This window comes from Somniosus microcephalus, unplaced genomic scaffold, assembly GCF_052327205.1.
Source record: "Somniosus microcephalus isolate GS21.2 unplaced genomic scaffold, FLI_Smic_1.0 scaffold1, whole genome shotgun sequence".
Classification (NCBI taxonomy): domain Eukaryota; kingdom Metazoa; phylum Chordata; class Chondrichthyes; order Squaliformes; family Somniosidae; genus Somniosus; species Somniosus microcephalus.
This window is the reverse complement of record NW_028225188.1, coordinates 1,118,208-1,134,572: the sequence shown is the minus strand read 5'-3', so window position 1 is coordinate 1,134,572 and position 16,365 is coordinate 1,118,208. Positions and strand designations below refer to the sequence as shown.

At 46.6% G+C, this 16,365-nt stretch overlaps 2 protein-coding genes and 1 pseudogene across 2 annotated transcripts in view; 2 read left to right on the top strand and 1 right to left on the bottom strand.

The window, feature by feature from the left end:
- Window positions 1-16,365, top strand: part of LOC147084124 (uncharacterized) — a 364,363-nt pseudogene that overhangs the window by 143,747 nt on the left and 204,251 nt on the right.
- Window positions 1-16,365, top strand: part of LOC147084125 (uncharacterized) — a 227,182-nt gene that overhangs the window by 199,324 nt on the left and 11,493 nt on the right. The window lies entirely within an intron of this gene.
- Window positions 5,565-15,693, bottom strand: LOC147084126 (uncharacterized). The gene is made up of 2 exons (XM_085979848.1): window positions 15,537-15,693; window positions 5,565-7,548 (listed from the first exon to the last, which is right to left on the bottom strand). Exon 2 carries the CDS (start codon window positions 7,437-7,439, stop codon window positions 6,558-6,560), a length of 882 nt encoding a protein of 293 aa, XP_085835974.1. The 5' UTR covers window positions 7,440-7,548; window positions 15,537-15,693; the 3' UTR covers window positions 5,565-6,557.

Here is a 16,365-nt window from a genome sequence, read left to right as displayed (position 1 = left end):
TTGGGAGGACTAACAAGGCAAGGGAATACACAATGAATGGTAAGACTCTAGGAAGGACAGAGGATCAGAGGGACCTTGGTGTGCATGTACATAGATCCCTGAAGGCAGTGGAACAGGTAGATAAGGTGGTTAAAAAGGCATATGGGATACTTGGTTTCATTAGCCGAGGCATAGAATATAAGAGCAGGGAGGTTATGATGGAGCTGTACAAAACGCTAGTTAGGCCACAGCTGGAATACTGTGTGCAGTTCTGGTCACCACACTATAGGAAGGATGTGATTGCATTGGAGAGGGTGCAGAGGAGATTCACCAGGATGTTACCTGGGCTGGAGCGCTTCAGCTATGAAGAGAGACTGGACAGGCTGGGGTTGTTTTCCTTAGAGCAGAGAAGGCTGAGGGGGGACCTGATTGAGGTGTACAAAATGATGAGGGGCATAGATAGAGTAGATAGAAAGGAACTTTTCCCCTTAGTAGAGGGGTCAATAACCAGGGGGCATAGTTTCAAGGTAAGGGGCAGGAGGTTTAGAGGGGATTTGAGGAAAAACTTTTTCACCCAGAGGGTGGTTGGAATCTGGAACTCACTGCTTGAAAGGGTGGTAGAGGCAGGAACCCTCGCAACATTCAAGAAGCATTTGGATGAGCACTTGAAACGCCATAGCATACAAGGCTACGGACCAAGTGCTGGAAAATGGGATTAGAATAGACAGGGCTTGATGGCCGGCGTGGATACGATGGGCCGAAGGGCCTCTTTCTGTGCTGTATAACTCTATGACTCTAACTCTGAGCCGAAGTTCCTCGAGTTGCAGAAACTTCTGGTCGCCACACTTTAGGAAGGATGTGAAGGCCCTTGAGAGGGTGCAGAGGAGATTTACCAGAATGGTTCCGGGGATGGGGGATCTTAGCTACAAGGACAGGTTGGAGAAGCTGGATTTGTTTTCATTAGGGCAAAGGAGGTTGAGGGGTGATTTGACAGAGGTGTACAAGATTATGACGGGTTTGGATAGACTAGGCGGGGAAAGGCTGTTCCCACTAGTTGATGGTACAAGGACTAGGGGACACAGATTTAAGGTTTTGGGCAAGAGATACAGGGGGGACGTGAGGGAAAACTTTTTTACGCAGCGAGTGATGAGGACCTGGAACTCGCTGCCGACGGAAGTGCTGGAAGCGGAGACACTCAATGTTTTCAAGGGGAGACTGGATAGGCACTTGGGGGAAATAAACTTGCAGGGCTACGGGGATAGAGCGGGGGAATGGGACTGACTGGATTGCTCGACAGAGAGCCAGCACGGACTAGATGGGCCGAATGGCCTCCTTCTGTGCCTCTATGACTCTATGTGGTTGCTGTGGATCACACTGGGGTCCACCAGCTCCCACATGCTACAGCTGCAACACATCACCTGCCCAGCCATCTCTATTGTATTTTATTTAACTAATTAGGTTTTCAAGTTTTGAAATACCCAATTGTCTATTAATAGTTTTTAACCTCGGTAATAACCTTGTTTAATTTATTACATTTAGTTATATGCTTTAGGTCTTTACTGTAACTTAGCCCACAGTCCTAATTAAACCCTAGTTGTTTATATTTTTTCACGTATCAAGCAGCCCCTCTTACCCCCACCTCATCGAATTCGCTCACTCACCCAATTCCCGAGTTAAGTACTCTGTAGAAGCCGTACTCCGTAGAACTGGACTCCGTGCTACTTACCTCCCAAACATTTCCCCTTCCACACTCAAAAGGCCGATGAATTTCAGGTCCTGATGAATGGAGTGACTCTCTGAGATCTTGATGTGAAGTTTGGTTTGAGTTTCCCCGTCTGTCAATCCTGCCCTTCTCACAGTCTGTGAAAGGAGTTTCCAAAAGCCATCACTGAGAGTCCAGGACAGAAATTGACAACATTCTCCCCCAGCAACAATTCTCTTGTCCTCACCCAATCACGTTCCCTTAGCAACAAGGTATTGAAACTTCTTTTATACATTCTCGCAAAATATTACACACAGGTGTCTTCAACCAATCTCGCTCCCCCAGCAACAACTCCCCGGTCCTCACAGGATACTAGTTTGGCAACATAAAATGATATGGAACCTTCCAGAACTTTGGGCACTTTTTAATGGTTAATTACAAAATGGGCAGTTTTGCAGCTACCAATTACTGTAACTCATCAATACTCACAATTCTGATTCATCGACTTTGCATTATAGAATAGTAGAATTACATTAATACATCCAAAGGGCTTCCAGCAAATAGTTTGCAGAAGGCTGCACCACTGAATAAATGTGAAATATTTAGTGTTTTGCACATTCAATAACTGTTAATTTTATTTTGCCTCATTTGAACACATTAATCTGACTGGCTGAAGGGCACTGATGTAATTTGATTGGAGGCCTTCTATCAATTATCTTGCCTACCCTCAATCTGGCAAGAAACTACTTAAAAATGTCGACTATTCCTCAATTCAATTAATGTCAAGCACAATGGTATTAATGGGAACAGTCACAAACAGTTAATTCCTGCCCCTTGCCCACCACAACAGCACTTAGACATACTATGGGGAATCCTCATGGGACAAAGATGGAAGCTTTGTGAATTTAACACAAAATGAGGGCAGCTAATGTTGTAAAGCCTAAGGGGGAATTACAGGTTGTGTCCCGAGCTGAGCCGCCCCGTCTTAAGCTGAGTTTGTTTTGTCTTGTTTCTTATTTACAAGTTCACTTCTTACAAGACATTCTTTAATTCTTTATGTTGCTGCTTTAAGCTGTATAATTTTCACCCTAACAGATATGTACTTGAAGTGCCGTAACCTACAAGGCTGCGGACCAAGTGCTGGAAAGTGGGATTAGGGAGGATAGCTCTTTGTCGGCCAGCACGGACAAGATGGGCCGAATGGCCTCCTTCTGTGCTGTAAATTTCTATGATTCTATGATTCATTGATCATCCCATTCCCAAGCTGCCTCTGTGTTAACACCTCAGACGAGCCGTCTCACGTAGGGTGACTCCCTCAACCTGTTCTCCCGGTTACAGAACCAGTTTGTCTCTCTCAGGAATGCCCAAGGCTCTGTTGTCTGGGCACCAACTCACCCGTGACCTCACATGTTGCCAACAAGTCTGCTGCCTGAGCAGTTTGCAGTGTTATTAGGTCTGTGGGTCTCTTAGCAACCACCTCCCTTATCTAGGCAAAGGGCTCATCTCCTGACTTTGGCTGTTATCATTCCAAACTTCAGCATTCTCTGTCTTTTAGCTTCAATCTGTCTGTGTCCACCCAGTGACAACACTGAGCCCCTCCCTCCAACCACTGACACTCGCCCTCTTGCTGAGGAAGAAAGACTTGCATTTATATAGCGCCTTTCACAACATCAGGATGTTCCAGAGCGCTTTACAGCCAATGAAGAACTTCTGAAGTGTAGTCACTGTTGTAATGTAGGAAACGCAGCAGCCAATTGGTGCACAGCAAGCTCCCACAAACAGCAATGTGACAATGACCAGATAATCTATTTCAGTGATGTTGATTGAGGGATAAATATTGGCCCCAGGACACCGGGGAGAACTCCCCTGCTCTTCTTCAATGTAGTGCCATGGGATCTTTTACATCCACCTGAAAGAGCAGACGGGGGCCTCGGTTTAACATCTCATCCGAAAGACGGCACCTCTGACAGCGCAGCACTCCCTCAGTACTGGAGTGTCAGCCTAGATTTTTATGCTCAAGTCTCTGGACTGGGACTTGAACCCACGACCTTCTGACTCAGAGGTGAGAGTGCTGCCCACTGAGCTAAAGTGCCTGGAGCTAAGCCAGCTGGGATACTTGACATAGGATTACATCGGATATACGGCACAGAAACAGGCCATTCGGCCCAACCAGTCCATGCCGGTGTTTATGCTCCACTCGAGCCTCCTCCCGTCTTTCCTCATCTAAATCTATCAGCATAACCCTCGATTCCCTTCTCCCTCATATGCTTGTCTAGCCTCCCCTTAAATGCATCGATACTATTCGCTTCAACCACTCCCTGTGGCAGCGAGTTCCACATTCTCACCACTCTCTGGGTAAAGAAGTTTCTGCTGAATTCCCTATTGGATTTCTTGGTGACTATCTTATATTGAGGCCTCTAGTTATGCTCTTCCCCACAAGTGGAAACATTCTCTCTGTATCCACTCTATCAACATTTTTCATAATTTTAAAGACCTCTATTAGGTCACCCCTCAGCCTTCTGTTTTCAAGAGAAAAGAGACCCAGCCTGTTCATCCTTTCCTGATATGTATACCCTCGCATTTCTGGTATCATCCTTGTAAATCTTCTCTGCACCCTCTCCAGGGCCTCTATATCCTTTTTATAATATGGCGACCAGAACTGTACGCAGTACTCTAAGTGTGGTCTAACCAAGGTTCGATACAGGTTTAGCATAACTTCACTACTTTTCAATTCTATACCTCTAGAAATAAACCCTAGTGCTTGGTTTGCTTTTTTTATGGCCTTGCTAACCTGTGTCGCAACTTTTAGTGATTTGTGTATTTGTACTCCGAGATCCCTTTGTTTCTCTACCCCACCTAGACTCGCACCCTCCAAGTGATAAGTGACCTCCCCATTCTTCCTACCAAAATGTAATATCTCACGTTTATCTGTTCAGCCTTGGTCAGTCTGCAAAAACTCTGAAATGTTTAATAATGAAATCAGGGAGTCAAAAAGCTCAGGTGAGGCAGTTTAAAAAGACAGTCCCTGACCAGAGATTGCTGGATGCTGACACTCGGTGCTCACGAGGATAGAATGTCCCATTCCCCAGGCACGGACATCCAGCACCTCGATCACAGCAACAATTCACAAAACAATGGCAATATAACTTGGAGCAGAGACGGTTAAGTGGAGCTGTGATTGAGGTGCTCAAAATTATGAGGGGTTTTGATCGAGCAAACAAGGAGAAGCTGTTGTCACTGGCAGGAGGGTCGGTAACGAGAGGACACAGATTTCAGATCATTGGCAAAAGAATCTAGAGAGGAAATGAGGAGACTTTTTTTACACAGCGAATTGTGATGATCTGGAATGCACTGCCTGAATGGGAGGTGGAAGCAGATTCAATAGTAACTTTCAAAAGGGAATTGGATATATACTAAAAGCAGAAATTTGCAGGGCTGTGGGGAAAGAGCAGGGCAGTGGGACTAATTGCATCGCTCTTTCAAAGAGCCGGCACCAGAACGATGGGCCGAAAGGCATCCTACTGTGCTCTATGATTCTATAACATCAGCTTCTCTCTGCTCACTAGTACTGAGAACAGGGAATAATCTTTAAATCCAGCCCAGTTATTGGGGTTTTAACATTAACAAGCCCCAGTTGCCTGAATTAACATGGTTCAGTCCTGGATGTGATTAAAGGCATCGGAAACAGTGGAATCGACCCACCGCAGTCACACTGTGGACACTCTGGTGTGTCAGCGGGTGGGATACACCAGGGAATCCCTTTCCACACACTGAGGTTGACTCTCATGATCGGGAGTCCCAGGGTTTCGGACACCAGATAATCAAGCTCACAAGAACACAGATTGTCTCTCCAGGCTTTATTAAGAGCGCTGCATAACACAGATCGGGTGATAATTCCCTCAATCTGGAGAATAGAAGTACAGTGGATTCGCGCGCAATCTTCTCGAGTCTGTTCCAATTGACAATGGCTTAAGTGGCCTGTTCTTGTACACAAGCTTGGTTACCGCTCAGGAAATGGGATTGTTTGGACCTGTCTGTTGACCGCCTCCTGAACTCCTGTTAATTCAGGGAATTTAGTCCATCTGTGACCAGACTATAACCACAAGCCCATCTGGTTAACACACCTATACGGTCAGTGAGGTTATTATTAGATTCACACCCAGACGTTGTGCCTTCACTTGTCTGGCACTTCATCCTATAACACGGGTACAGGGGCTCAGTAATGTTTCATTCATCAGAAAAAGACAAAGTACAACAACATACTGGGCAGCTTAACAGAATCTCATCATATTTATGGGGCCATAAATATAAGTCATTAATAAATCCAGGAGGGAATTCAGGAGAAACTTCTTTACCCAGAGAGTGATGAGAATGGGGAACTCGCTACCACAGGGAGTAGTTGAGGTGAACAACATAGATGTATTTAAGGAGAAGCCAGATAAACATAGGAGGATGTGTCGGAGGAGGCTCGTGTGGAGCATAAACCCCGGCATGGACCAGTTGGGCCGAATGGCCTGTTTCTGTGCTGTACATTCGATGTAATAACATGAACAGTCCACCGGCGCGCTCGAGGCCTTCCGTGACCGGTGGGTATCAGAGGGACTGGCGTGCATCATCACCACCGAAAATAGAATTTTAATTTAATTTAAGTTTCCTTTAAACTTTTTTTGGTTATGTTACAGGTTTTATTGGTTGTGATGGTTGACCTTTAATAGGCAATTGCCTGTGATAAGGAGAAAAACAAAAATAACATTAACAGTCAAATCAAGGGAATCATCAGCACAACAGATTGAAAGATTAAACAGCAGTACAAGAATTTATAAAACATTCATCCATTCCACGTTCATGTCACCCCAGCTGTCTACAGGGCCCTGCGCTACACAACAGTGTGAACTTGCTGGTGTCTCAGCAGGTCATTGGAGCTTTTAAAGCTCTCCCCACAGTCAGAACATGTAAACGCTCTCTCATTAGTGTGAACAAGCTGGTGTCGCTTCAGGACCCTGGAGCTTTTAAAGCTCTCCCCACAGTCAGAACATTTAAACACTCTCTCATCAGTGTGAACAAGCTGGTGTCTCAGCAGGTGGGATGTGTAAGTGAATCCCTTCCCACACACTGAGCAGGGGCAGGGAAATGGCCTCCCCCCGGTGTGAACTCGCTGGTGTCTGGTCAGAGTCCCGGAGCATTTAAAACTCTTCCCACAGTCAGAACATGTAAATGGTCTCTCATCGGTGTGAACAAGCTGGTGTTGCTTCAGATACCTGGAGCATTTGAAGCTCTTCCCACAGTCGGAACATGTAAATGGTCTCTCATCGGTGTGAGCAAGTTGGTGTTCCTTCAGATCCCTGGAGTATTTGAAGCTCTTCCCGCAGTCGGAACATTTAAATGGTTTCTCATCGGTGTGAACATGCTGGTGTTCCTTCACATGCCCGGAGTATTTGAAGCTCTTCCCGCAGTCAGAACATTTAAATGGTTTCTCATCAGAGTGAACAAGCTTGTGTCTCAGCAGGTGGGATGAATAAATAAATCCCTTCCCACACACGGAGCAGGTGAACGGACAGTCTCCGGGGTGACTGCGCCAATGAACTTCTGACGTAGACGGGGAACTGAATCCCTTCCCACCAACCCCACCTTTACCCGGTTTCTCCCCGGTGTGACGGAGCACGTGTCTCGCCAAGGCAGGCAATCGGCTGAAGGTGAGTCCACACAGGGAACACGTGTGCAGTTTGTCCGCGCTGCGATCATTGCTCTCTCCTTCCATGTGCAAAGGCCGATGATATTCAGGTCCTGATGAATCGAGCAACTCTGTCAGATCTTGTGGTGATGTTTGGTTTGAGCTTCCTGTCTGCAAATGCTCCACTTCTAAAACTCTGTAAAAGGAGTTTAGAAAGGGGGTAAGAGGGAGAATGTTGTCTCATGTCCCCCTTTCCCAGCCCAGGGGCAGTGAAGCTGATTTTCAGGCCCCAGCTGCTGCACAAGTTGGTTGAAAAGATCAACAGTAATGGCGGCCGCAATCCCGACAAGGCCCCGCGCTCCAGAAAGCACTCTGGCCGCCGCACTGAGTTGTGGCTGACCCCGCACATGCGCCCCATGGCCCCGCCCTCAACTGCTCCACAGGCGCCCGGCCCGCACCGCGCATCCTCAGCACACACCCTGGGCCCCTGTCAATCATCCTCCCCCGTGCCTGCGCGCTGGGCCCGAGCTCCAGGCTGCCGCGCGGGGCTTTCTTTGTAAAGTCGGTGTTGGTGAAGAGCCGCAATCAGTGAGGGAAACATAGAAACATAGAGTAGGAGTAGGCCATTCGGCCCCTTGAGCCTGCTCCGCCATTCAATGAGATCATGGCTGATCATCCAAATTCAGTACCCTGTTCCCGCCTTCTCTCCATATCCCTTGATCCCTTTAGCCTTAAGAAATATATCCAACTCCTTCTTGAATATATTTAATGAATTGGCCTCTACTGCCTTCTGTGGTAGAGAATTCCACAGGTTCACCACTCTCTGGGTGAAGAAATTCCTCCTCATCTCTGTCCTAAATGGCTTACCCCTTATCCTTAGACTGTGACCCCTGGTCCTGGACACCCTGACCATCGGGAACATCCTTCCCGCATCTAGTCTGTCTAGTCCTGTTAGAATTTTATAAGTTTCAATGAGCTCCCCTCTCATTCTTCTAAACTCCAGCGAGTATAAGCCCAATCGACCCAATCTCTCCTCATACATCATTCCTGCCACCCCAGATATCAGTCTGGTGAATCTTTGCTGCACTCCTTCCATGGCAAGAACATCCCTCCTCAGATAAGGTGACCAAAACTGCACACAATACTCATGATGTGGTCTCACCAAGGCCCTGCACAACTGCAGCAAGACATCCTTGTTCCTGTACTCGAACCCTCTCGCTACGAAGGCCAACATACAATTTGCCTTCTTAACCGCCTGCTGCACCTGCATGCTTACCTTCAGTGACTAGTGCACAAGGACACCGAGGTCTCATTGCACTTCCCCTTCTTCCAATCTATTGCCATTCAGATAATAATCTGCCTTCCTGTTTTTGACACCAAAGTGGATAACCTCGCATTTATCCACATTATATTGCATCTGCCATGCTTCTGCCCGATCACCCAACCTGTCAAAATCATACTGGAGTTTCTCGGCATCCTCCTCACAGCACACACGCCCACCCAGCTTTGTGTCGTCTGCAAACTTGGAGATATTACATCTAGTTCCCTCGTCTATATCATTAATATATATTGTGAACAGCTGGGGTCCAAGGACCGATCCCTGCGGTACCCCACTAGTCACTGCCTGCCACTCGGAAAAAGACCCGTTTATTCGAACTCTTTGCTTTCTGTCTGCCAACCAGTTCTCTATCCAAGTCAATACCTTGCCCCCAATCCCATGTGCCTTAACTTTACACGCTAATCTCTTATGCGGGACCTTATCGAAAGCCTTTTGAAAGTCCAAATACACCACATCCACTGGTTCTCCCTTATCTATTTTACCAGTTACATCCTCAAAAAATTCCAGTAGATTAGTCAAGCATGATTTACCTTTTGTAAATCCATGTCGACTTTGTCCAATCCTGTCACTGTTTTCCAAGTGCTCTGCTATTACATCTTTTATAATGGATTCTGGCATTTTCCCCACTACCGATGTCAGGCTTACTGGTCTGTAATTCCCCGTTTTCTCTCTACCACCTTTTTTGAATAGTGGGGTAAAATTAGCTACCCTCCAATCCATGGGTACTGTTCCAGAGTCTATCGAATGTTGGAAGATGACCAGCAATGCATCTACTATTTCTAGGGCCACTTCCCTGGTGATTGCAATTTTCTTCAGTTCCTCCCTCCCTTCCATTTCCTGATTTACAGCTATTTCTGGGATGTTACTTGAATCCTCTATAGTGAAGACCGATGCAAAATACCTGTTCAATTCAACTGCCATCTCCTTATTTTCCATTATTAATTCCCCAGACTCACTTTCTATAGGACCAATGCTCACTTTGTTAACTCTTCTCTTTTTAAATATCTATAAAAACTCTTACTATCTGTGTTTATATTTCTAGCTAGCTTTCTCTGGTACTCTCATTTTTGTCTCCTTATTAATCTTTTAGTCATTCTTTGCTGTTTTTTATATTCTGTCCAATCTTCTGACCTGCCAGCCATCTTTGCACAATTATATACTTTTTCTTTAAGTTTGATACTATCTTTAACTTTTTTAGTTAACCACGGATGGTGGGTCCTCCCCTTGGAATTTTTCTTTCTCATTGGAATGTAACTATTCTGTGTATTCTGAAATATCCCCTTAAATGTCTGCCACTGCAACTCTATTGACCTCTCCCTTAACCTAATTTGCCTGTTCACTTTAGCTAGCTCTGCTTTCATGCCCTCATAATTGCCCTTATTTAAGTTTAAAATACTAGTCTTGGACCCACTCGTCTCTCCCTCAAACTGAATGTAAAATTCAATCATATTATGATCGCTGCTACCTAGGGGCGCCTTCACTATGAGGTCATTAATTAATCCTATCGCATTGCACAATACCAGGTCTAGTATAGACTGCTCTCTGGTTGGCTCCAGAACGTGCTGTTCTAAGAAACTATCCCGAAAACATTCTATGAACTCCTCATCTAGGCTACCTTTGCCCATCTGATTTTTCCAGTCTATATGTAGATTAAAATCCCCCACGATTATTGCCATACCTTTCTGACAAGCTCCCATTATTTCTTCCTTTATACTCCATCCTACCGTGTGGTTACTGTCAGGAGGCCTGTACACCACTCCCACAAGTGACTTCTTGCCTTTATCATTTCTCATCTTAACACGTTGGTGCAGCAAGCAATTAGGAAAGCAAATGGTACGTTAGTCTTTATTACAAAAGGATTGGAGTATAAGAGTAAAGTCTTACCGCAATTATATAGGGCCTTGGTGAGACCACACCTGGAGTATTGTGTACAGTTTTGGTCTCCTTACCTAAGGAAGGATATACTTGCCTTAGAGGGAGTGCAACAAAGGTTCACCAGACTGATTCCTGGGATGGGGGGATTGTCCTATGAGGAGAGATTGAGGAGACTGGGCCTATATTCCCAGGAATTTTGAAGAATGAGAGGTGATGTCATTGAAACATCTACAATTCTTACAGGGCTTGACAGGGTAGATGCTGGGAGACTGTTTCCCCTGGCTGGGGAGTCTAGAATCAGGGGTCACAGTCTCAGAATAAGGGGTCGGCCATTTAGGACTGAGATGAGGAGAAATTTCTTCACTCAGAGGGTGGTGAATCTTTGGAACTCTCTGCCCCAGAGGGCTGTGGAGGCTCAGTCACTGAGTATAATCAAGGCTGAGATCGATAGATTTTTGGACTCATGGGGAATCAAGGGATATGGGGATCGGGCGGGAAGGTGGAGATGAGGTAGAAGATCAGCCATGATCTTATTGAATGGTGGAACAGGCTGGAAGGGCCGAATGGCCTGCTCCTGCTCCTATTTCTTATGTTCTTAAGAAAGCTGTTTGCTATAGCCTGCTGCACCACGACAAATACACAGAGGATTTCAGTTACGTGGAGAGACTGGAGAAGCTGGGATTGTTCTCCTTGGAGTAGAGAAGGTGCAGCGGAGATTTAATAGAGGTGTTCAAAACAGGAATGGTTTTGATAGAGTAAATAGGAGCATGGGAACAGGAGGAGGCCATTCAGCCCCTCCAGCCTGTTCCACCATTCAATGAGATCATGGCCGATCTGTGTCTTAACTCCACCCACCTGCCTTGGCTCCATATCCCTTTGCTCCCTTGTCTAGCAAAAATCTATCGCTCTGGGATTTAAAATGATTAATTGAGCTGGCATCGACTGCTTTCTGTGGGAGAGGGTTCCACACTTCTACCACCCTTTGTGTGAAGAAGTGTTTCCCAACTTCTCTCCTGAATGGCCTGGCTCTGATTTTAAGGTGATGTCCCCTTGTCCTCGACTCCCCCACCGGCGGAAAAAGTTTCTCTCTATCTACTCTCCCAATTCCTTTCAAAATCCTAAAATCCTCAATCACTCCTTAACCTTCTAGATTCCAGGGAACACAAGCCTAGTTTATGTAATCTCTCCTCATAATCTAACCCTTGGAGCCCGGGTAACATTCTGGTGAATCTGTGCTGCACTCCTTCCAAGGTCAGTATATCCTTTCTGAGGTGCGGTGCCCAGAACTGTACACAGTGCTCCAGGGAGTTCCTGGGAGTTAATGTGCGTAGGTCCCTGAAGGTGGCGGGACATATTGAGAGAGTGGTTAACAAAGCATATGGGATCTTGGGCTTCATAAATAGAGGAAATAACAACAGAAAATGCTGGAAATACTCAGCAGGCCAGGCAGCATCCGTGGAGAGAGAAACAGAGTTAACGTTTCAGGTCTGGGACCCTTCCTCAGAACTGGAAAAAGCTGGAGATGTAACAGATATTAAGCAGGTGCAGAGACGGGGGTGGGGGTGGGGTTAGGAGGGGAGGAAGAAATAGAAACAACATCCTGTACTTTTGTAAGAGGCAGGAAAGATAAAATGTTGCAAATGGGAATGGCAAAAATCATACTGCATGAAAAATGAGGTCAGGGATAATTATCTGAAATTGTTGAACTCAATGTTGAGTCCGGCAGGCTGCAAAGTGCCCAATCGAAAGATGAGGTGCTGTTCCTCGAGCTTACATTGAGCTTCATTGGAACAATGCAATAGCCCGAGGACAGAGAGATCAGAGTGGGAGTGAAGTGGTGAATTAAAGTGACAGGCGACCGGAAGCTCAGGGTCACCCGTACGGACTGAACGGAGGTGTTCCGCAAAGCGGTCACCCAATCTGAATTTGGTCTCCCCAATGTAGAGGAGACCGCATCGTGAGCAGCGAATACAGTATATTAAATTGCAAGAAGTACACGTAAATCGCTGTTACACCTGGAAGGGGTGTTTGGGGCCCTGGACAGTGGGAAGGGAGGAGGTAAAAAGGGCATGTGTTGCATCTCCTGCGCTTGCACGGGAAGGTGCCAGGTGAAGGAGGTGGTATTGAGTACAAAAGTAGAGAAGTTATGCTGAACCTTAATAAAGTGCTGGTTAGGCCACAACTGGAGTATTGCGTCCAGTTCTGGTCACCACGCTTTAGGAAGGATGTGAAGGCCCTCGAGAGGGTGCAGAGGTGATTTACCAGAATGGTTCCGGGGATGGAGGATCTTAGCTACAAGGACAGGTTGGAGAAGCTGGATTTGTTTTCATTAGAGCAAAGGAGGTTGAGTGCTGATTTGATAAGAGGTGTACAAGATTATGACGGGTTTGGATAGGCTAGACGGGGAAAGGCTGTTCCCACTAGTTGATGGTACAAGGACTAGGGGACACAGAGTTAAGGTTTTGGGCAAGAGATACAGGGGGGATGTGAGGGAAAACTTTTTTACGCAGCGAGTGGCGAGGACCTGGAACTCGCTGCCGACGGAAGTGGTGGAAGCGGAGACACTCAATGTTTTCAAGGGGAGACTGGATAGGCACTTGAGGGAAATAAACTTGCAGGGCTACGGGGATAGAGCGGGGGAATGGGACTGACTGGATTGCTCTACAGAGAGCCGGCACGGACTGGATGGGCCGAATGGCCTCCTTCTGTGCCGTTATGACTCTGTGACTCTCTGGGGTCTAACCAGGGCTTTGTATAGCTGTAGCTTATAAGGAGAAACTGTTTCCAGTGGCAGGAGGGTCGGTAACCAGAGGACACAGATATAAGGTCATTGACAAAAGAACCAGAGGCGAGGTGAGGGGAATTTTATTGACGCAGCGAGTTGTTGTGATCTGGAATGCGCTGCCTGAAAGGGCGGTGGAAGCAGAGTCAATAATAACGTTCACTGGGGAATTGGATAAATACTTGAAGGGGAAACATTTTCAGGGCCATGGGGAAAGAGCAGGGGAGTGGGACTAAATGGAGAGCTCTTTCAAAGATCCGGCACAGGCACGATGGGCTGAATGGCCTCCTTCTGTGCTGTATGATTCTAGGAGCCACTCCTAGAGTGGAGTGGTGCCCGCAGGGATCGCTTGGCAGGAAATTGGGAGGAGGTGGGTCACACGCAGACAGCACCCGATTTCGAGACACTGTCCTTTTAAAATTGGTCCTCCACAGGCAAGGAGTGACTCGTCCCTTTAATGAAAATCACATTGAAAAGAAGAGTCCCTGTCCCTTTAAGAGCCCTCCGCCCACCATTCCCACCTTTTTCGTAAAGTCTTTGAAAGTAATAATAAAAGTTCATGCAGAAAAAATGTGAGTGTGTGTCTGACTGTATTTTAGTGAGTATCTGTGTCTGTCTGACTGTATGTGTGTGTGTCTGTGTAGAATAGCATCATAGAATGATACAGCACAGAAGGAGGCCATTCGGCCCATCGTGCCTGTGCCGGCTCTTTGAAAGAGCGATCCAATTAATCCCACTCCCCCTGCTCTTTCCCCAAAGCCCTGTAAATGTTTTCCCTTCAAGTATTTATCTCAATCTCTTTTGAATTATAATATCGAATCTGCTTCCACCGCCCTTTCAGGCAGCGCATTCCAGATCACAACAACTTGGTATAAAAATCTGTTTCCTCATGTCACCTCTGGTTCTTTTGCCAATCGCCTTAAATCTGGTTTCTGTCCCTTCAGCCATTGGAAACGGTTTCTCCTTATTTACTCTCTCAAAATCCATCCTGATTTTGAACAACTCTATCAAATCTCCTCTTAATCTTCTTTGCTTAAGGAGAACAACCCCAGCTTCTCCCGTCTCTCCACGTAACTCAAGTCCCTCATCCCTGGTCCCATTCTCGTAAATTTCTTCTGCACCCTCTCCAAGGCCTTGACATCCTTCCTAAAGTGTGGTGCCCAGCGGAAGCCTAGCCAGTGTTTTATAAAGGCTTAGCATAACCTGCTTGCTTTTGTACTCTATTCCTCTATTAATAAAGTCAAGGATCCTGTATGCTTTTTTAACAGCCTTCTCAACTTGTCCTGCCACCTTCTAAGATTTGTGTACATACACCCCGAGGCCTCTCTGTTCCTGCACCCTCTTTAAAACTGGACCATTTAGTTTATATTGCCTCTCCTCATTCTTCCTACCAAAATGAATCACTTCACACTTCTCTACATTAAATTTAATCTGCCACGTTTCTGCCCATTTCACCAGTCTGGCTACATCCTCCTGAATTCTGTTACTATCCTCATTGTTTGCTACATTTCCGAGTTTCGTGTCATCTGTAAGTTTTGAAATTTTGCCCTGGATCCCCAAGTCCAGGTCATTGATATATATCAAAAAAAGCAGTGGTCCGAATCAATGTTCACGTTAAGTTGCGTGGCCACGCAGCGGTCTGGAGGTCCCGCGCAGCCGGCTCACCGCCCTATAAATGGAATAAACGCGCATGCGCGGAAATTTGAATGGGCCATGCAGCCCGTTAAAGGGGCCACGCACCTCAAAAGAAATTAGAGGGGACATTGGTCCTAATACCGACGCCTGGGGAACATCACTGTTTACCTCCCTCCAGTCTGAAAAGCAACCATTCACCACTACTCTCTGCTTTCTGTCCCTTGGCAGAAAATTGGGAGGGGGCGAGTGCAAACAGCACCTGATTTCTCGCTAAGCACTCAGGGGAGCAGGGGATTAGCCCTACTTTAAATGTCAGTCTCTTACATATATACATTATAAAAAGGGAGACGCTGTCCCTTTAAAATCGGACATCCAAGGGGACGCGGTCCATTTAATGAAAATCACACAGAAAAAGAGAGTGCCTGTCCCTTTAAAAGAACCCCCACCACTCCCATATTTCTCTTAATAATAAAGTGCTTGAAATTAATAATTAAAAACGCAGAAAATTAATATTTAAAAAATTAATTCAGGGAGAAAAAATATTTTTGATCACATTTGCTCCGCAGGGTTTCTTGTTTCTGTTTCATCAATTTAAAAACAAACTGCTTTTTTTATGATCAGCCATGATCGCATTGAATGGCGGAGCAGGCTCGAGGGGCCGAATGGCCGACTCCTGCTCCTATCTTCTATATTTCTATGTTTAAAACAAGCATCTTCTGTAAAATAAATTAGTTTGAGCTTTAAAATGTGAAAGGAACATTAAAAATAAACTTTCCCAGGATCACAGATCCTGACCAGGCCGCTTTACAAAATGGCGGCGGGCCGATCCCAGGTCCCGCCTCCTCCTTCGCCGCGATTGGTTGGAGGACCAAAGCCCCTCGGTCGGTCCTCCAGGCTCCGCCTCCCCTCGCTCATTGGTGGAGAGCTCAGTGTCAGTCAGTGCACGCCGGCGATGTCGTGACGTTGCAGGGTGGGCGGTTGGAGCAGGCGGGAAATTAAATTCACTTAAATTAAATCTCCCGTCAGCCTCCTCTGTCCCAATCAGCCGGCGCAAGTCCCGCCCCTCGGGCTCCCCGATTGGTTGGAGGACCCGCCGCCGGCTCGCTCCTCTAGCCCCGCCCCGCTCGCTCCCTATTGGTTGGAAGCTCCCGTCAATCAGGCCCTGGGCCCGGGTCCAATCTTCTATGTACTTTCAATGATGACTTTTATAAACTGGTTTTGCAGGAAATTAGAAGAGGAGGGGAGAGATTTGAAGACACTCGATCCCTTTGTGACTCAAAAGTTGCAGCTGACCCCGCGCATGCGCTCCATGGCCCCGCCCTCTCCTGCTCCACAGGCGCCCGGCCCGCACCGCGCATGCTCAGCACACACCCTGGGCCCCT